The sequence below is a fragment of the Salvia splendens genome, chromosome 10, assembly GCF_004379255.2.
Source record: "Salvia splendens isolate huo1 chromosome 10, SspV2, whole genome shotgun sequence".
Taxonomy (NCBI): Eukaryota; Viridiplantae; Streptophyta; class Magnoliopsida; order Lamiales; family Lamiaceae; genus Salvia; species Salvia splendens.
Window position 1 is genome coordinate 7,268,407 of NC_056041.1, and position 20,567 is coordinate 7,288,973.

Here is a 20,567-nt window from a genome sequence, read left to right on the forward strand (position 1 = left end):
TCGCATTTAATGCAGCCACATGCAAGGCACGTCCCCTGACGTCAGCCTCCCCCGTACCTTTATCCAGAATGCCGAAGTGACTCGCTTCGCCGAAGTGATTCATTTCGTCTTTCGGGGGGGGGTAGTGATGGGGTGCGAACTAAACAAGCCCGACAGCAATGACGGCCCATCAGCCCAAAGCCCAAGGAAGAGTATGAGTTCGACATTACCAAAGAGTTCGGCCTCAGCCTACAGCTCGGTAAAAGCCGAGCAATCAAGCTCTGCGAGTTCGGCATTACCAAAGAGTTCGGCCTCAGCCTACAGCTCGGTAAAAGCCAACCAAGCTCTGCTCTCAGGTCGGCATCAAGCTCTACTCTCAGATCGGCAACCAAAGCAGTTCGGTCTCAGTTTTCGACCGAACAAGGAGTTAGTGGACCCATGCAGGATTTCCACAACTTCCAACACACCCACTACCACGTGGCGTCAACTCAGGCCACGATCTTAGGCCATGACCTACACGACCTCCACGACCTAGAGTGATGATGTAAGCCACGATCTTAGTTCAATGTATAAATAGAACTTAGATCTGATAGAAAGGGGTTGGAAGCTCTCTAGAGAAAAATACCATATAGCAAGTCTGTGTTGTAAGCTGTAATTCCAGATCAAGCAATACAAACCTGCCCCCATTTCTCCCCGTGGACGTAGATTTACCTCAGTAAATCGAACCACGTAAAATTCTCTGTGTCGTGATCTGTATTTTCCTGCATTTACTAACATCAACAATTCGCGGACTCATCAACATTATTAATGCGCTTTGCCATCTTATTGTAATAGTTAGTGACAATTCAATTTGGAGAAATACTCTTAAACAATTGTACTTCATTATAAAACAGCCGAGTAAAAAATTTAATTTGATTTTATAATAAATCCAGTTAGACTCGCCGCCGATCGAGGCTACACACTGGCGCAGCTCCTCGGGGCTTATTTTGGCGTCGTTGTTTGAGTCGAAGTGGCTGAAAACTCTCTCGTATTGTTCGTATTTCTCCATTGAGGAATTAGTAAGGATGTCGATCGGAATTCAAAAAGTAAGATGGAATTGTAATGTTTGGATTTTTTATTGTGGAAGTAAGGTTTGAGTTTGAGGTATATATAGAGTTGTGGGCAACGCGGAATGTTGAGTTGTTTTTGGGCCATTATTCGAAATAACTTGGTACGGTTATTATGAAGCAAAGAGGAAGCCTGTTTTAGTTATTATTATCGACTTCCATACGTTTTTAATACGGAAGGACTTGCACTAACGCTAGTCTTTTGTATTTATTTATGAAAACTATAGATGGGTCAAATTTAATTGTGATTCTTATTCTCAATTAATAATTACGCACTCCTACAATTATAATTTTCATATTTTTATAGTTTTACATTAAAACTTGAGTTGTTCACTTTAAAAACGATTAATAACTTAATAGTAGATGAATGTAGTATTTTTCATGTTGACCTAAATCATTAAAATTTCAGGAAATCATTGAAGGATTACACCGATTCGTTGAACTACGTATCTGAATTACACCGATCTCCATCATTGAAGGATTCATATCATCTTATAAAATATATTTTTTTATTTTTAAAAAAAGACATTACATCAATTAACTCATTTTATTCAATTCTTAATATATAAGAGTATAACTAATATTTCATTCATTTTTTTCACATACTTTTCCTTATAACGTACTACTTTCTTTAACAAAAAAATGTTTGTTTTTTTATTGGGGATTGTCTATTAAACTTATTCTCTATTTATTAAGTATTATTAAATTTTTCCTAAAATCACATCCAATGGAGAGGATAAATATAGAAGTAAAGAGAAATAACTATCATACTATTTACCTCTTTTTCATAAAAATTACCTCACCGATGGGAAAGATATTCGAGAAAGTATAATATCATATTCAATTTTGAAGAGACTATACTATAGTATTTATTTACTTCTTATCCACCCAAAAGGTAAATATGATAATTGTTTTTGTATACATTTTTCAATTTAAATTCTTTCCTTAGAATTCACTACTCCGCACTCCGCTTTTTAAGAAGGTACTACTATATTTATCTTTTTTAGGAGATAATGAGAAGTATATCATCCATTTTTCTCTTGGAGATGCTTAACTAATGTGGCGGGTATCTTCATTTTTCACTAATATTATTTTAATTATTTTATCTCTATTTATTCTTTATTTTATTAATTTTACATTAAAACACGTGTTGTCTACAACCAATACTATTTTTTATAAACCGGTGCAGTAATTCTAATGATATGTGAGTATGTGAGGAATAAAAGTGAGATATTTTTCCATCTCATTTTAGTTGAGTGATACACTAGTATAGAGTATTCATTTTTTTGGTATCTTATTATGATTGAATACTTTATTTAAAAACAATATATTTAGTCTATTTTCACTTTTCTCATATTTTATTACTATATTCTGTTATTTTCCATTTAATTGACTAAATAATTTTTTTGTAAGTCACGTACAAAAAGAAATGTTTCATTTATTGACACTGTCAGTATTAACTGTATATCAACAGCATTCATTACTAGCTATCAGCATAACTAATGATTAAATTAATTATTTTTATATGAATTAATTAGTACTTTCATCTAAAAAATAATCATGTACTCTATTTATGAGTATTTTTTTTGCTCGTCGCATTACATTTTTCATTATCAGTAAAGATTTCCAGTTACTTAATTAAGTCAGCACATTCTATACTCTGTCAATAAGAGGATCAGTAGAAACAAATAATCATTGTATCCAGTGGCGGATCTAGGGGGGGCAGGAGGGGGCGGTCGCCCCCTCCGTGCGACTATTTTCCCCTTATCGGGATGTAAAATTACCATGTTCGCCCCCTCCATTTGCCTCCGGCGTCGCCCCGAACAACAAAAGAAATAGCCATGTCCGCCACTGATTGTATCAAAGTTAAATTGGATTTTATATGCAGAAATAAATATCAAATGTGGAACAAAAACATAAAACTATCGATTATTCAATCCATAGTCATCATAATCAGCTCAGCAGGTCATCATAATCTTAAACTCGTCGAAATTGAGGACTCCATCGCCGTTGAGATCAAAAGAGGCGATCATATTTTTGCAATCGTGGACGCTTCTTCTCTGCCCCAATCTGCTCAGCATTCTCTTCAAGCTCTCGGGAGTAATGCACGCGCTTCCCTCCGGCGCGTACAGCTCAAACGCCGCCTTCAAATCGCTCTGCTTTTCATCCTCCCCCGCCCCCTCCACTACCTTAACGAAATCCTCCAAACTCAGCAACCCGTCCCCGTCCGAATCCGTCAGCGCCACCGCGGCCTCCGCCTCAGCCGCCGCCATGTCGCCGCCGATCGAGGCCACGCACTGCCGCAGCTCCTCCGGGCTTATTCTGCCGTCGCCGTCCGAATCGAAGTGGCTGAACACTCTCTCGTATTGCTCGAATTTCTCCATCGATGAATTCGTGAGATGCGGAATTTGAGAGAAAAGTAAGGTCTAATTGATTGAATCAGGAATGAAGATATTTTGTTTGTGGATGGGTTCGTAGCGATGGAGTTTGCGGTATTTATAGGTGTTGTGTTGTAAAGGGTACGCGGAGAATGATGACGTGTCCTTTTCCTATAAGTCCAGAGTAATGGGAAGCAGCAGCGAAGGCTGTTTGACATTATCAATAACTTCGCCTACGTCTTCAAAACGCTTAAGAATTTAATTAACGTATACTCTATTTTGTTGATGTGATATTTATAATAAAATTTGTTATATATTTTATTAGATTATTGAATATAAATTTGTTGTTGAATAAAAGAATATTCTATTTTTTTCTTTGAAGATATTTAAAAAGTTGAAGACTATCCAGTGGAGAATACAGAGTTCAGTTCTCACCATGGGTCATCCCATTCCCTCGAAGGGAAAAAGTATCTAAATTTTACAATGTGTAATGAAGAATTAAATAGTATATACTTTGTATATAAATCAACAAGGATATCACATTTCTAGTACCCAAATTAACTCCTTTCTATACGAGTAGACTCATTTTGTCATTTTAATACTTTCCGTAGCAGTGGAGTCATTTATCTTTTTACTAAAAGTCAACACATTTCTTCTCACTTACTTTTCCTCTATTTTATTTTGTTCTCTCCACTTTTTCATCTATAACTTATTATTTTTTATTTAATACATTAGACAATTTTCTCTTAATCTTTGTGCCAAAAAAAATGTCCCACTACTATGGAACAAAGTGAGTAATTAGTAAGAATTTCATAGAATTAATGAAATAGACGATGTATTTGACACGGCTGATTCAAGAAGAAAGGACACATCAAGTACGGTGGTTATCCTTGTTGTGTATACATAAAAAAAGGACACGGCTATTAAATTATACGTGTTGTGTATACATAAAAAAGTTTACTGCATAGCATTCAATTTATTACACTTAAAAAATGTAAGTTAAGTTATCGTCATTTTCACGATTCTCGCAATATCCTATACAAAGTATTGGTGGTATGGAATACTTAGACGAGTCATTGAAAAGATTGATTTGATCGATGCCCATACAATCGTCGTGAGTCTCTTGACACGATGAAAAAGCCAACTTAAAATATTAAAAAAAATTAAATGTCCCAAATAAATAAACCAAAATATACTAGTAGAAGAGTTGCAATTGATTGGTCCAAGTGATCGGTATTAATCCTTGTCACGATTACATCAACATGATTAGTGGTAATCCGACGGTGATGATCCTATTCCCAGTTTCAATACCAAATTGCACACACAATAAATTTCTGGTCTCTGTCAGATACATGATTAGTGTCATTGTTCAACTCAAGAGAAATTAATAATAATTGTGCAATTTGCAGTGAGCTATAATCCAACTGTCGACAAAGGATCTATATGTAAAAATATTGGGCATGATGTGTGCATATTATGTGATTTTTTGTGTTTAATACGTGGCAATTAGTTTTAGTGGACTGTTGCGAAGATTCGTTGATTTAGAATGATTGACTTTTCTACCCTCGATTCAATGACAAATGGGCATGAAATTGGTGTCGTTACGCGAGATGATGAGGTCATCCACAACGTTGTTCCTATACCGTTCCTTAAACTACTATTTACGGGCCTCACTGTACTTTTTTACTCCATTCCTTAACTAAGGAACGGAACCTGCAACCCTCCGTTCCTTAACCGTTCCTTAAATTACTATACATTCAATTTCATTTTTTATTTTTATTTCCAACTCAATTCAATTAAAACAAACACACTTTGATAAAAAACAAACACACTTTATTAAAAAATACACAACATTAAAACAAAGTTACAACTTAAACTTAAAAAAATAAAAAGCACACAATTAAAATCCTAAAAAAATAAAAGTACACAATTTTAATAATTTCATCCGCCAAAGTTTGCCCAAATGTGCTCAATAAGATCCTGTTGGAGTTGGGTGTGTGCGCTAGAGTCGCGTGTCCTTGCACGAATAGATAACCGTTGTTGTATAGACGGATGCGCTCCACTTCGAGGCGGACTACTTGCGGTTGAGCTTCCGGGGGATTCGGGGTCGAACCAATTTCCCGCCTCGGGTCCTTCGTCTTGGACAATCATGTTGTGCAAGATTATGCACGTATACATGATGTCGACCATGTTCTCCATGAACCACGTACGAGCCGGGGCTTTGATGATGTTGAAGCGCGCTTGGAGAACCCCGAATGCCCTCTCCACATCCTTGCGAGCGGCCTCCTGCTTCTGCGCAAAAAGAGCCTGCTTTGGGTTCGCAGACCCACTGGACGTCTTCACGAAGGTAGGCCACTTCGGGTAGATGCCATCGGCGAGATAGTACCCCATTTTATAAAGCCGGTTGTTGGCGACGAAGTTGATGGCCGGCGCTTTACCATCCAAAACTTCGGTCAAGAGGTCGGGCTGGTGGAGCACGTTTACGTCGTTGTTCGACCCGGGAACCCCGAAGTACGCGTGCCAGATCCAAAGGCGGTAGTCGGCAACGGCCTCGAGTATAACAGTTGGGTGGGTGCCTTTGTGGCCGCTCGTGTAGGACCCCTTCCACGCCACCGGGCAATTCTTCCATTGCCAGTGCATGCAATCGACGCTGCCGAGCATCCCGGGGAATCCGTGCACTGTTTCGTGAAGGTCGAGCAGGAACAGACAATCGGTCGTGCTTGGCCTCCGGAGAAATTCGTCGGTGAAGGCTGCCCGGACGCCTTTGCAGAATTTGAGCAAGCACATTCGCCCTGTGCTGTCTCCGATGTGGAGGTATTCGTCGAACATGTCGGCCGTTTGTCCAGTCGCAAGCTGGCGGATTGCTGCAATACATTTCTGCAGCGTCGTGTGGCTGGGACGGCCGACCGCGTTGAACCCTTCCTCGAAGAACTCTTCCCGGGCTGCCAAAGTATTGGCGATGTGGAGAAATAACGGTTTCCCCATGCGGAAACGGCGACGGAAGTACGTATCTCCCCAAACCGGGTTATCGCAGAAGTAGTCGCGTACTAACCTTGCGGCGGCTTCCTCCCGGTTACGATGGATGTACGTACGGGAGCGTCGTTGGGGCGGCGCGGCTTCTTCCTCCTCCCGTCGTCGATCTTCTTCAAGTGATTGTTCCAATATTTGACGCATTTGTTCAAAATGATCCATTAGTTTGATTAAATTTGGGAGAAGAAAAACAGAGTTGATTTGAGATGAAAATTGGGGTGGAAATAGAGAGGATTTGAGAGGAATAGATGTGTGTTTGTGAGTGAAATGAGTATGAAATAAGAGTATTTATAGAGTAAATAAATTAAAAATAAATAAATAAATAAATAAATAACGGCAAAAAAAACGGTAACAATACCGTTGCAAAAAAAAATTTTATTTATTAAATTCGATTTAAAAAAAAACGAATTATTGCGTCACCTCGCGGGGCAGCGAGTGGGCGTCACGCATCGAATGAGAGGCCGCCACGTCGCCTCGGCGCGTGGCGGCACAGACCGTGCCGCGTCTCGTACCGACGGCACCCGGGACGGCATGGGAACGGAACCGCGACGAAACGCATCGCCGTAACGCGTTCCGCTACGGTTTTGTTCCGAAGGAACGAAACGCGGAATGCCTGCGGCCCACGTTGCGGGTGCTCTGATAATTGGTTTGATATGTTTCGATCACTTTCACCACACGTAGATTTGTATTTGATGCCTCCAATTGAAACGAATGGATAATCTCTCAGATGTATTTTATCACGTGGCCACATGCACCCCTTCAGTTTTTATTTATAAATAAAAAAATTACATTTGCAATCTTATTAATTATCATAATAAATACATATACAGCTAAATATAAAATTTCATAAATTATTAAATTAGAATAAAAGGGTTATAATTGTATAATTCTACTTTGATATTTGAAATAGGACACTTATTGAAGAGTAAGAAAAAAAAAATCAAATAAGATATTTAAATGAAAGGAGTTTTAGAGCATCCACAATGGCGGCGAGCGGACCGGCTAGCCGATCTCCGGCGCTCGCCGAACCATTGTAACCGGCGAGCGCGAGCGCTGAGCGATGCGCTCGCCGCCATTGCAGGCTCCAGACAGGCGAGCGATCGGCGAGCGAAATTTTCTTTTTTTTTTTTAATTTTCGAAACACTATATATACGCGCTTTGCACGAGCGATCGGCGGCGACGGTGGCGACGGGGGCGACGGAGACGAGGAGTGAGCCGGAGGTCGGGTTTTTTTTAAATTAATGTATTTTTTAATATATATTTTTTAAATTAATGTATTTTTAATGTACTTTTTTAATTTAAATAATATTATTGAATTTTCGCGTATCTGTGTCGTAAATGTAATTTCATATTTTGTGTGATTGTCAATTATTTTGTGTGATGGAGTAGTATAGTGTATGGGTTTATATAAGGATAAAAAATTTACAAAGTCCAGATAAATTGAGAAAATGTTTACACTTTACAGGGTTTATGAAGTGTCCACTGAAGTTAGGCCATACGAGTTTTTAGGTATAAAATTTGGTAGATTTAGTGATGCAAGGTTAGGAGGACCGTGACAATGGATTGGATAACTCAAACCAAGCTAGGTTCAATGCGTTTCAACATACTAGCACATTAATTACGTCAAGCATATTTTCTAATTTAGTTTCGAATTCTGGCGGCAAAATGCAGTTAAAGAACACAGACCTCAGAAAAACAAAACAACGCAATCAGTGGTGAATAATTGAATTGAATTGAATTGAATTTATATACAGACTAAATAAGAAATTAGAAAAGGAAAAACATAAACTCCAATCAACACGACATCATAATCTTAAACTCGTCGAAATTGAGAACTCCGTCGCCATTGATATCAAAAGGGGCGATCATATTCTTGCAGTCGTGAACACTCCTTCTCTGCCCCAATCTATTTAGCATTCTCTTCAAGCTCTCGGGAGTAATGCACGCGCTTCCCTCCGGCGCGTACAGCTTGAACGCCGCCTTCAAATCGCTCTGCTTCTCTTCCTCCTCCGCTCCCTCCACTATCTTCACGAAATCCTCCAAACACAACAACTCGTCCCCATCCGAGTCCATCAGCGCCACCGCCGCCTCCGCCTCTTCAGCCGCCATGTCGCCGCCGATCGAGGCCACGCACTGGCGCAGCTCCTCGGGGCTTATTTTGCCGTCGCCGTTGGAATCGAAGTGGCTGAAAACGCGCTTGTATTGCTCGTATTTCTCCATAGGAAATTATGTGTAGAATTTGATGTGAAATCCTAGAAGTGGTTTAAATGACTTGTTTTGAGATTTTAGGGTGATTGTTTGAATTTAGGTTACGTTTGGGTTATTTATAGAGAGTTGTGAAGGACGCGTGATGAGGTTGACAATAATTTAAAAATACTGCGTGCTGCTTCCAACAAAGGGGGAAACTGCGGCGAACCTTGTTTTTAGTTTAGCCGTATCTACTTAGTTTGAATTCAATAAATACATAGATTATTCATTACAGATACCACACAAATTAGTTAAACTAAATATTGAAATTATTAATTAAGCTCTTCTTAAAAATAAACAATAATAATAATAAATTTGTGTATATGTATTTTATATAATACATGGAAATTTAAAAATAATGTTTAACTTTATAAAAAAATGATGGAAAAAGATAATAGAAGGTGAGTCTTATTTTCTATGTATAAAAGATAAATGTACATAATTATACATGTACATAATAATTTTAGATTTTTAAATTTAATTAAAAATTAATTTTATTATTTTGTTGTATTATTATGTAGCAATAAGAGAGAATTGATATAGAAATTTTTAGGGCTGACAATTTTCGACACGATAATCTGACACGAATCCGCACGAAATTATTGGGTTGGGGTCAAGTCTTATTGGATCCATGTCCTTATTGAGTGACCCATTAAGAACCCGGTAATTTCGGGTTGGGTTCAGGTCGGATGCGGGTCGGATACGGGTAACCCATTAAGAAATAATATTATTATTTTTATTATTATTTAAAAAAATATATTGCTTTAATTTTTTAATTTCTTATAAATTAGGTTTAAATAGTATAAAATGAATTTTAATTGTGTAAATTAGGTTAAAAATTAAGGTTTAATCGTGTAATATTAGGTTTTAATCGTGTAATATCAGGTTCGGGTTGTTATCGTGTCGTGTCAACCCATATTATATCGTGTCGATAACAGGTTCGTGTCGGGTGCGGGTCGTGTTCGGATTTGAAGGTAGCAGGTCGGGTTCGTGTTCGGATTTACAGTTTCCTTAACAGGTCGGGGTCAGGTTAGGCCTTATTGGGTTGGGTCATTATCAGGTTGACCCTATAACGATCCAATCCGCACGATTTGCCAGCCCTAGAAATTTTGTGTCAATAAAAAAAAGTTTTCTTAAATATACAAATACTTAAGTTAAAATTTCAATTTTTTTGAAGTGTTGTAAAATAATTAGTATAAAATTTATTTTAAATCAATTAATATTTATAAATCGATTTTCAATGTAAAATGTTAAAAAAGTTCGATCATGTACGTACATTTATGTACGTTTTGCCTAATTTTATTTGTAAACGTTCCAACATGGCAAAACATGTACGGTTTTCACAAAGAAATTGATAATAAATTATGTGAATAGAGATATAAAATAAATATGTTTTGATAGTTAGAGAATGACATAAATTACTGCATTCCAATATATGAATCGCGGAGTCAATAGTCAAAGTTATGATTGGTATAACGGCAGTAACTGTAACCACCAAATGTGGATTTTAGGTACAAACAACACGGTATTAGATACTCCCTCCGTCCCACATAATTTGGGACACTTTGACCGGGCACGAGTTTTAAGAAATGTAATGAAAAGTGAGTTGAAAAAGTTAGTGGAATGTGGGTCCCACTTTTATATATTAGTTTTAGGGTAAATTGCTTCTAAAATCGTGAACTTTCATGATAGTTTGGTATTTCCCGTAAACTTTAAAAGTTGCTTTAAAAATCATGAACTTTGCCGGGTTGTGCAAATTTCCCAAACGACCCGACCCTGTAGTTTTCCGGCATAAACTTATCTTATGTGGCATCCGGAAGCGTGACTTGGCAGCCGGAGCACAAAACGACGTCGTTTGTGTTGTTGAAAAAAAATTAAAATTTCAAAAAATCAGTCAACAGTCAACTCCCTTCAGACCTTCTCCACTCTCCTCACTTCACTTCACCCAAATCAGTCTCCTTCCACCTCCACCATCATCTACCGCTGGCCAGTCTCCCCTCTCCGCTATCTCCCTCGCCCGACGGAGATACCCAACAGAGAAATCCCCAATATCCCGTCGACCCCGATTCAATCGAAGCATTCAGCGATTCGGACACCGGCGTTTTCGTCTCCGCCGACAACGGCGGCCCCGGCGGATTGACGGTCACGAATGTCACGCCGTAGGAAGTCCGATCTCCGCCGATCCTCCCGTTCAACGACTTCCGTTTTCACCCCCTCCCCTTCCTCTGCCTCGTCGCCGCCGAGGAAATCCGAATTCCGCCGATCATCCGCCGCCTTCTCCGGCGAATTCCGCTGCTTCTTCTTCCTTAGCAGCATCTTCAGCTTCTTCTTCCGCCACAGCCCCCTCGGGAGGCGGAACACGGACAGATCAGGAGATGCACCATTGCGCAGGGGCAACAGCAACACACCGCCGCCCCGCCTTCGTAAGCAGCGGCTGCCTCTTCGCCGATTACGCCACCGCGACTCTCGACATTACCGAATCGATCGGTTCCGATTTTGTGATTGGAGATTGAACGGAGAAATCGAATTTGAGAGAGGGATAGAGTGAAGAGGTGAGGTTAGAAATATGAATGTGATTTGCCGAAAACGAAGGATGGAGTAAGGTGTGTTAATTTTATTAATTATTATTTTAAAATATGATTTAATTATAGCTGGGAGGAAAATTTAAAAAAATACTAATAGAATGCTTAGTCATCATGCCACGTCAGCAATGAGGTGATTTTTTTTAAAAAAAATTATCAGCGCGGCACATCAGCACAAGTCTGGCCGGAAAACCCGGCTTGGGAAATCGGCAACCGAAAGCAAAGTTCATGATTTTTAACGCAACTTTTAAAGTTTACGGGAAATACCAAACTATTGTGAAAGTTCACGATTTTAGAAGCAGTTTACCCATTAGTTTTATAATTAAATGTGAGTAGGAATGAGTTAGTGGAATGTGGGGTCCACTACCAAAAATAGTAAAAGTGAAATGAGTCAAATTTTGTGGGACGACCCAAAATGGAAAACTGGGTCAAATTATGTGGGACGGAGGGAGTATTTTGGATGAGGATGAATTCTATCCCAACAAGAAATATATATAGGTTTCATTTTGTATTTTTATATGTAATTGCGTCATTTGCAATTACTTTCAAAGTATAACATGAATACTGTAGTTTAACCCTCTCATTCGTAAAATTCTGGCTCCGTCTTTGACGTTAACGTCATATGTTATGACTATATCGATGGAAGTTTTGATGTACAAACCTTACCTAAATACATAGGAATAGGATCCCACAGATTTAATAATTCTGCGGCCTTTTATCGAAATTTCATATTTCATTTATATAGTTTTAATTCTAAACATATAAACAATCAAGATGCTAATTAAATGCTCAGTACCTTTAGTTGTTAGAACATTACTCCTTCCATCCACCAATACATGATCAATTTTGATCGGGCACGAACTTTAAGAAATGTGGTAGAAAGTGTTTGGAAAATGTTAGTGCGTGGAAGGAGGGACCTACTTTTATATATTCCATCCCTACCAACTAAATTGAGTCATTTCATTTTTTGACTAAAAACAAAACATTAAGTAACTCTTACTTTATTCCATCACATGCTCTATTCTCTCTTTATTTTTTCTACTTTATTCATCTCTCTTATTTTTCAACATAATTTTTTAATCTTCGTGACCAAAAGTTTGACTCAATTACTTAGTTGAGACGGAGGGAGTATTAGTTTTATAATGAAATGTGAGTGAGATAAAGGTGTGGAATATGAGGTCCATTATAAAAAAATATTAAAAAAACAAATATTTTGGTAGATGAATGAAAATGGTAAAAATGGAAAATTTATTGGTGGACGGATGATGGAGTATACATTTACATGTTTTTACCTACTTCAAGAGTTTTGGGGTAAATGTCTGGGACTAAATGTTGACAGACACACACGGTATTTAATTAGTTAATATCTAGAACCACAAAATTTATATATATATATGTACATGTCACGTTTAAACTATTATATCGAAGCTATGAATCCTTATCGGGTGTGGCTAACTTCAGGCTGTTGATTCCGTGTGGTGTGGCAAATGCTAGTTGTGAATTGGTCAACCTGCACAAATTTTATATCAGCGAATCACATGAATATCGTGTTGCATACATTGGTAGTACTGTACTATCTATGATAATATCCACTTGCTTTATCCAAGAATACAAAATGTCCTAATTTTATTAGGGACCGACAAACCCTTTTCCAGCACGTGTAGCAATATATTCTTTTGTTTCTAAGATGACCAATTTCTCAAGTTTAGGATACACCCACCACTTTAGTCGGCTTGGGGTTTGTTCGAGTTTAATACTACTATTTTGCTAATTGCCGAGTCATCAGTCATCCCTTTGAAATTTTGGATGATTAAAAGTTACAAGAAATTTAAGGATAAATATTGCAATTCAATCCTATTAGATAAATTAGGAATAACGGTCGTTAACCCATACTCTTCCCTTCCAACTTATATATCCTTATTCGAATTTTTAAATAATAATAAGCCCGTCTAGCTCAGTTGGTAGAGCGCAAGGCTCTTAACCTTGTGGTCGTGGGTTCGAGCCCCACGGTGGGCGCTTTTATTTTATGTGTTTTTTTTGGAGTTTGACGTTTGTTTCTAGAAGGGCCGGCCCATGTGATTTATTTTATGTGTTTTTTTTGGAGTTTGACGTTTGTTTCTAGAAGGGCCGGCCCATGTGTTTCAGCCTGTTGTTTGTCTGGGTGGTTTGTATATATTTTTCTGTAGTTTAATACAACTATTTTTCTATGCTAATACTCTTAAAAAGAGTGTTATAATATTTCCAGTCAAACTCATTATTTTTAACTCTAGTATTTAATTTCAAACCAAAAAAAAACTTCATCTCAACTCTGTGTTGTTTTCAATTAAAGATTCTCCTAGCTTCAATTTTTTGTGTTTAAATTTTGTTAATCATGATGCATAGTACTCCCTCGGTGTCTTACTTTTCTTTTTATTTTTCTAATAAAGATGTCATATTTCTTTTTTTTTTTTATAAATATTCTCACATTATAATATAAAAATATATTCTAACTCTTCACTTGATACACAAAACAAAACATCAAATTCAGTGTCATCCTAAGTGTGACATCTTGTGAAGAGTAGTTCATTATCCCTATTCCCTACTACACTTTTTTATATTTCAATTATTATTTTAATCCATAATTTGTATATAACGTTTTCAAGTTCCAGATTTAGTGCTAATAGTTAGGATTCATTAGTTAATGATTTCTATAATAAATTTGATTAAAATAGTGAAATTTATAATGGACAACACAAAAACTGCACCTACTTTTACCTTACACTTGTGAATTATTGCATCAAAACAAGAGAATATATTCTGGCTAAGAATTTAGATATCCCCTTTTATACGCAGAAACAAAAAAGACCAACATGAAAGTCATATCAAGACAGCTAAACCTTTACACTTTATTGCTACTATCTCTACACGATTTGCCAACATCTGACGATGAATATGCAGATTATTACGAGGTCTATTGATAGTGGCGACGAAATCATTCGTTATTCACAATCCATCCACACGTCCCGAAGGAGCTGATACCTCAAAGGATTGCGGCTTCCATTCTCCTTCAGTGTCCAACTATGCTTTGCTGACGAAGGAGATGCCTCAAACGCATCCGGGATGATGGATTTCAACGGTGAATCCAACTCGTCCAGTTCATCATCACTCGTCTGTGATTTCCTCAGCAAAGAGGACCGGCTACGTGTGAGCTGAGGATGACAATCGATTTCTCCTAAGAAACTAGTAACTGAAGCAGCTGGTGGTGGCTGATATACGATAGGTGCTGCGCCACATGGGAAGTTCATGATGGAGCCATCCTCTGAATCAAAAGGATCCTACATTGCAATATAGGCAAGGGGGATGTGATCATTTTTCAAATGCAGCTATACCGACTTCTACTTGTCAGACTAAGTACGTTAATTACAATGACAAACCTCTGAGTTTAAGGCTTCAAGTACAACTGCGGGAACTGGATCGGGGCAAAACTCATCAGGGATGAAAAAGTTGAGAACCCTTCTAATAAGGGGAGGACCAAATGTAGGACATACCTAAAAAAGGAAAGTACAAAAGGTGTAAGAAAATGGGTGTTAACATAAATGAGACAGAAGAAATAAGCTGTTGAGGCTCTCTCTCACCTCTTTTCGAACTGTCTGACTCAGTAGCAGGTCTTTGGGAAGCATCATAAGGTCACTCAGTGCGTTGAGGAGATGAAAACACTTTGATGATGTATCCTTCGATATTTGCTCGTCATCATCAACGGCAGCTTCTGAGTTATTCTCGAGCAAATCATCGTCATCGACACCAAATATATCAGTAAGACATCTGGACCAGTTCCCAATCTGTCACAAGTCACAACACATTAATCAGAGCATGTAAAATGAAGAGAGGAACAAAATTGGATTCTGATTCTAGTTTAGGATTGTAAGCCAACTGCAAGGATAAGGCTCACCGCAACTTTTAGTTGTGCACCAGCACCAAAACTAGCTTTTCCTGCTGGAATCGGGAGAACCTCAGCATCACTAATAGGATCCGCTACAGGATCTGTTGGGATTTCATCAGCTGATTCTCGAAGGATGGCATTGAACATAGCCACATCTAGACGAGCTATCAATTGCTCTATGATCTAGTTATAAAAGAGTGCATCAGACTACATAGCAACTTCTGTTGAGGACTTGATATTCTTATGAGAATTAACAACCATTGTATTGATGTCTAGTTGGAAGTCAATTAAAGATCATGAAAAGTTTAGGACTCAAGTTCTGATTAACACAACGAAAAATGTACAGTCGTACTATTGAGGGTTTAACAACACCATCAAATTTGAACCATGAAAGGAAAAAACTGAAAATTTTACCACTTTCGAGAGCACAGGCAAACAGCCACAGTCATGTCCTCCAGCTCGAACAGGACATATCCTCTCACATGCATCTCTGAAAGCATTTCTCCAGAGTTCCAGAGAAAAACTACTCTGCTGCTGTTTAATGGAACTAGAGGTTCTCTGGTATAACTTGTTTAATTCAGAATCCATACTGCTGGAAATTTCTTTGGCAGTACCCGACTGCATATGCGGAGTGAATGTCTGGAGGGAAAGAAAGCATGAGAGCAACTTAGCTAAGTGGTTTAGATCATTCAGTTAAGGGAAATATCAAAATAATGTCAACTGCCAAATACAAATAGGATGAATTGATAATATGTTAGCTTAGCTCAAATCTCATGATTTGACACCGAAATTGAAATAACCCCTCTAAAGAATGGGTGGAAAAGATTACCTGCCACCATATGGACTCAATGATTCGTACAAATATCCAAGCCTCAACCTTTTCCAAAGCAGCTATAAATGTTGAAGGTTCCTCCCAGTTGTCCAAACATTCCTCATTAGCACTTCTAGCACTCATACCAGGGAAGGACTCCCATTTAAGTGGCAATGATTTTCTCTTTCCGCTGCTGTCTCCCTCTTTTCCAGTGACAGAACCAAGCAGCTTACTGTCTCTAAGAAACTTGCTGACAATCACTCTCAATACAATTGAATTTGAGAGCCAGAAAGTTAATCTGTACCAGAAGAAGACTTTAATATCAGGGCTATACCAGTTATCAATTTTATGAGAATTTAAAAAAACTTCGTCCTGCCAAACCAGAGCCCTGCATAATAGCATGGATGGGCACTCAAATAGTCAATTAAACATAATAGCATCGAGATATTGAGAATATGCTCATATCCCTTTTAACACGGTGTTAATGATAAATGCTCAAGAGATGTATTTGACTAAAAAAAAGGATCTATCAGGCAGCAAATAAAGATGTACCAGACAGCAAAAAACTATGGAAGATAGAACATGTGTTGACGCTGCCACTGCAGAAAGCTGGTAAGTCATGCTAAACCAGACCAAGCACAAACTTCAGAACAAGGATGATGAGAAGAGTTATACCTTGGTACATCGTTACCACATGCCTTGGAAACTAAAACTAATCCAGATACAATACTTTTAGCAGCATTCCCTCTCCTTGTTTTCGACTTCAGTTTGCTCACATGGAAATAGAGCCTTGAGAGACGCCTAGCTGGAGCATGGACTTTAGTCATGGAACTTCCGTGTTCTGCTACCACAGAGTAAAGACTAACCTCTATAGCAGCAGCTTCCCTCAACTCTTCCTCCAAAACTTTCATTCTATTTTCCAAATGCTGGATCCTACCATCAAAAAATGGTTCTATTGTTTTCTTTTCACATGTCTTAGAATCTTTTGATTCAGAGCTTACTGAGACTCGAGAATGATTCTGAACATCGGCCACAAGAAATCGGTTGCTTCTCACGGGGCCATTGCTCCTGCTTGAATCTGCAGATGATCGAACGGACTTCCCATGCTTTAATCTATCCACATTTGAACTATTATTATTAAATTCATAGTTTTCCTCAGTTTCAAATGGTAGACCATTTTCCAGATTTGATTGCCTATGGGCTTCAACTTCAGAAAAGCTACTGGTTGGGTCAACCTGAGGATGGTGCTCTTTGTCTTCCACGGTTGCTGTTTTATTAGTGTACTTCTGTTGTATTTCATCTATGATCTCACCGTCTACGAAACCACTTCCAGGTGAACTTGTTCGTTCAGCATCTTCTGTACCAGCAAATGAAGCATTATAGCCATCCTGCTTGTGGCTGAGAACAGAATCCACATCCTCATCTCTTTGGTGAACTTGGACATCTCTACCACCACTAGAAATATTTTGCTTAACAAATTCTGCTTCATTTCCGTCAACTTCATTGTTTGAGCTTAGCTGTTTCGCCATTTCTTCTGGTGTTGATGACAGTGAACTTCGTGAAAGAATTTTATTTGAGATCCATGCTAGATCAGAAGTTAAATCTGGTGAAGTGGACTGCAAAGAATTCTCTTCTGGTTTCACATAAGACTCAATCGCTTTCTCCCCATCTGATTTAGCTTCTTTATCATTCACAGCCAGTGTTCTGTTCTGCAATTAATATATATTCCATCATGCTAAATCATTATATAGCACTACAAGAATGCTGAACAACAGAACAATATAAGTTTAACTGTATGACAGTGAAGAGGTGATGAACAAACTCATCAACAACAAAGATACTGAAACGGGTCTAAAAGAGATCTTACATCTTTATTTTGAGGTGATGCATTTCCATTTGAATCTGCTGAAGTAACAGCCAGAGATGAGTGTGAGGAGGCATCATCATCTGTCGTAAACGAGGCAACATCAGCTTCTTCAGCATACTCTTCACTCAACGCAGAAACCGATTCGCTATTACTCATGTCCATCGAAGATTCCCTCATCAAGTTGCCCCTTGATGAGGAGCTTCGCCTGCCCCTCTCATAAGGCTGGATCTTAAGGAAGAGAAGCGGTTGTGCCGTGTTCGAATATGTTCGCTTGCAGTTAACGGGAGCACTTATGCACAAACTTTCTCTGATAATGCCGCATTCTGCCAAGTCTATGACAGCAGTTCCCAGCAGCTGACCCTTCACTGACCTGTCCCGTCGTGGTTCATAAAGATTAAACTCAATGCAGTTCTTCCCGAAAGTGACCCCATTCTCACCTTTCATAGACTTCTCCCGCACCAGCATCGCTGTGAGCCTAAAAGACTCGTTGAATTCGATCTTTCCATCACCAACACCAGCATCCGCCCCAACCGAAGGCACAACTTGATTGGTCGACCCCGAATTCCTCTCACCATATTCCCATTGAATCAGAGCAGCACGAATTGTTCTCAGAGACTGAGAAGGGGGCCACGGGCTTATCTCCTGAATTTGAATAACGTAGTCAAGCTGAACACAAGGGTTTTTCCTAGTCTTGGGCCTTGGACCTTGCACCATTCTCGTTTCAACTCAGATTCTCACCCCTCAAAATTAATTCGTAAGAATCCTGAAGTAAATACAATGGAGAGCAAGACGTGAGCATAATCCTAAATTTCATGCTTAGATGTTTATCCGGCGGAGTAAATGACATTTATCATATACTAATTCAGCCATCAGCTACCATAAAAAGGGAATCTTCACATAAAATGCATAATAAATGGTTTCACATGCTGGTCAGTTCAGTCACCAGAAAACATAAATGCTCCTCCGTCGAATATTAAGAAATTTTAGAATAATTACATGTAGAATCTCAACATAAAATCCAAAAACCCATTGCCGAAGCGTAAATGTAGACCATCAGTGACAAAATTAAAGATGGATTTTCACATAAATTGCACCAATTAAGTAGAATTTGAGAAGGAAAAACAACAGGATTTTAAAGCATAACATTCACAAAAAATAACTCGGCCCAAAATAGATCCAAACAGCAGCTCAAAATGCAGCACCAGGTGAGAAATTTGGATGAAAAACTGTACACATTTAGAGATAGTAGCTGAAATAAAGCATCTGCATAGAAATTAAAGAAGCAAATCTTACCGCGAAGACAGGAAATGTGTGGAATGAGAGCAAGAGAACGGCAAAAAGGTCTGTTTTGCAAGTGAACTTGAGCTCTTATTTGTGTGTACAAGTGTGTGTGTGTGTGTGAGAGAGAGAGAGGGATGAGTGAAGTGCAAAGAATGTCTTTTCACAATATTAAAAAAAATAAAAATAACAATGTTTGTTACAGATTTTTCTTCTGTAGTGCTTGTACGAATTATTCCTTTTTAATACCCAAGGTAGCAACTAATCATTTTAAATAGTATACGTCGTACTAGTATTTAATTATTGCATTCTTTAATAAGGTATGGTAAAAAAAATCCTCTTAAAGATTAACCGTATGATTCATGAAGCTCTACCTCTATTATATATTTACTCTTTCAAGTCAATAGTAATTTTAGTAAAACTAGCTGGTCTAAAATTAAAACTTTTAGTAAAACTAGCCGGTCTCTAAATTTAAAACTAAGTACATTAGTTATCAAAATATAATTAAGCACAAAGGCAATAATAAATGGTACTATCAACCTTCGGCATATTAGTATTTTAAATATGTTAGATTTATCGTTTTTCCAATTTCAAAAAATGGGAGGTTTCTTTCAAATCCTGAAAAAATCGCATGCCAAATGTGGTGCCAATCACACCTTACAGCATGAGGAATAATTAGTTAATTATTACTACATGCTAAATCGAAATAGAAAGTTGTGATTCAGTGACGTTTTTAGCTGCTTGCTTTAATAATATTAATACTTCAAATGAAGATTTTTTACTTAGGAATATGGGTTCGAAATTGTAGCTGTAGATAATGAGATTACTGAACACGCGCTGAGTCTGAGATTCCGAGTTGAATAGTCATCTTGATAAGGAAAATGAAGTGTGGTAAACGTGAGTGTTGAAGCGGTTGTGGTTAGTGCGCTCCCTCTCATTCTTGATTAGAATAATTTGCCGACAAAACGAATTCTCTCAATCTATTTTTACTACTATTGCCAGTAAGTTTTTCACAAATCCAATTTTTGAGTAGTATCTCGTAGCCGCCGTTAGATATCAATTTAAACATTCAATATCAAAATTAATATTTGATATTACAAAAATATACTTAATTGAATTGAATCCTATAAATTTAATCTATTTTATCCATTTTAATTCATCCCATCAAAATACACACTTCTATTTTTTATAACAATAATTCAATCGTTTTTTCTGTTAAACACAAGCCTATATATTAAAACTATTATCATCCCAAAATGTAATATTTTTATGGGACAAATAGAGTTTAGATTTGGAATCTAATTGTAATTTCAAATCTTTTCAATTATAATTTGAATTTCAAATTCAAAATGGAATTGTAGATAAACGAA

General features: G+C 37.9%; 3 protein-coding genes and 1 non-coding gene across 4 annotated transcripts; 1 reads left to right on the forward strand and 3 right to left on the reverse strand.

Annotated features, from left to right (window-relative positions):
• Nucleotides 1–2,719: 2,719 nt before the first annotated feature.
• LOC121750985 (calcium-binding protein CML38-like) lies at nt 2,720–3,563 on the reverse strand. Its single transcript, XM_042145690.1, has one exon. It carries the CDS (start codon nt 3,467–3,469, stop codon nt 3,044–3,046), a length of 426 nt encoding a protein of 141 aa, XP_042001624.1. The 5' UTR covers nt 3,470–3,563; the 3' UTR covers nt 2,720–3,043.
• Nucleotides 3,564–8,206: 4,643 nt separating this feature from the next.
• On the reverse strand, nt 8,207–8,797 carry LOC121750986 (calcium-binding protein CML38-like). Its single transcript, XM_042145691.1, has one exon. It carries the CDS (start codon nt 8,711–8,713, stop codon nt 8,288–8,290), a length of 426 nt encoding a protein of 141 aa, XP_042001625.1. The 5' UTR covers nt 8,714–8,797; the 3' UTR covers nt 8,207–8,287.
• Nucleotides 8,798–13,265: 4,468 nt separating this feature from the next.
• Nucleotides 13,266–13,338, forward strand: TRNAK-CUU. Its single transcript has one exon. It is a non-coding gene; the product is annotated as a tRNA-Lys (tRNA).
• Nucleotides 13,339–14,090: 752 nt separating this feature from the next.
• On the reverse strand, nt 14,091–19,369 carry LOC121750863. Its single transcript, XM_042145496.1, has 9 exons — nt 19,213–19,369; nt 17,920–18,682; nt 16,728–17,761; nt 16,071–16,350; nt 15,656–15,880; nt 15,251–15,424; nt 14,937–15,140; nt 14,736–14,849; nt 14,091–14,636 (listed from the first exon to the last, which is right to left on the reverse strand). Exons 2-9 carry the CDS (start codon nt 18,631–18,633, stop codon nt 14,301–14,303), a joined length of 3,081 nt encoding a protein of 1,026 aa, XP_042001430.1. The 5' UTR covers nt 18,634–18,682; nt 19,213–19,369; the 3' UTR covers nt 14,091–14,300.
• Between the last annotated feature and the right edge of the window lie 1,198 nt (nt 19,370–20,567).

Excerpts from the sequence above, each read along its gene's own strand:
- LOC121750985 (XM_042145690.1), bottom strand. The coding sequence starts at position 3,469 with ATGGAGAAATTCGAGCAATACGAGAGAGTGTTCAGCCACTTCGATTCG.
- LOC121750863 (XM_042145496.1), bottom strand. The coding sequence starts at position 18,633 with ATGGTGCAAGGTCCAAGGCCCAAGACTAGGAAAAACCCTTGTGTTCAG. Across the intron at positions 16,351-16,727 it reads TGTGGTAACGATGTACCAAG|ATTAACTTTCTGGCTCTCAA; the intron begins GTATAACTCTTC and ends CTTCTGGTACAG. Across the intron at positions 14,850-14,936 it reads GTCAGACAGTTCGAAAAGAG|GTATGTCCTACATTTGGTCC; the intron begins GTGAGAGAGAGC and ends TTCCTTTTTTAG.
- LOC121750986 (XM_042145691.1), bottom strand. The coding sequence starts at position 8,713 with ATGGAGAAATACGAGCAATACAAGCGCGTTTTCAGCCACTTCGATTCC.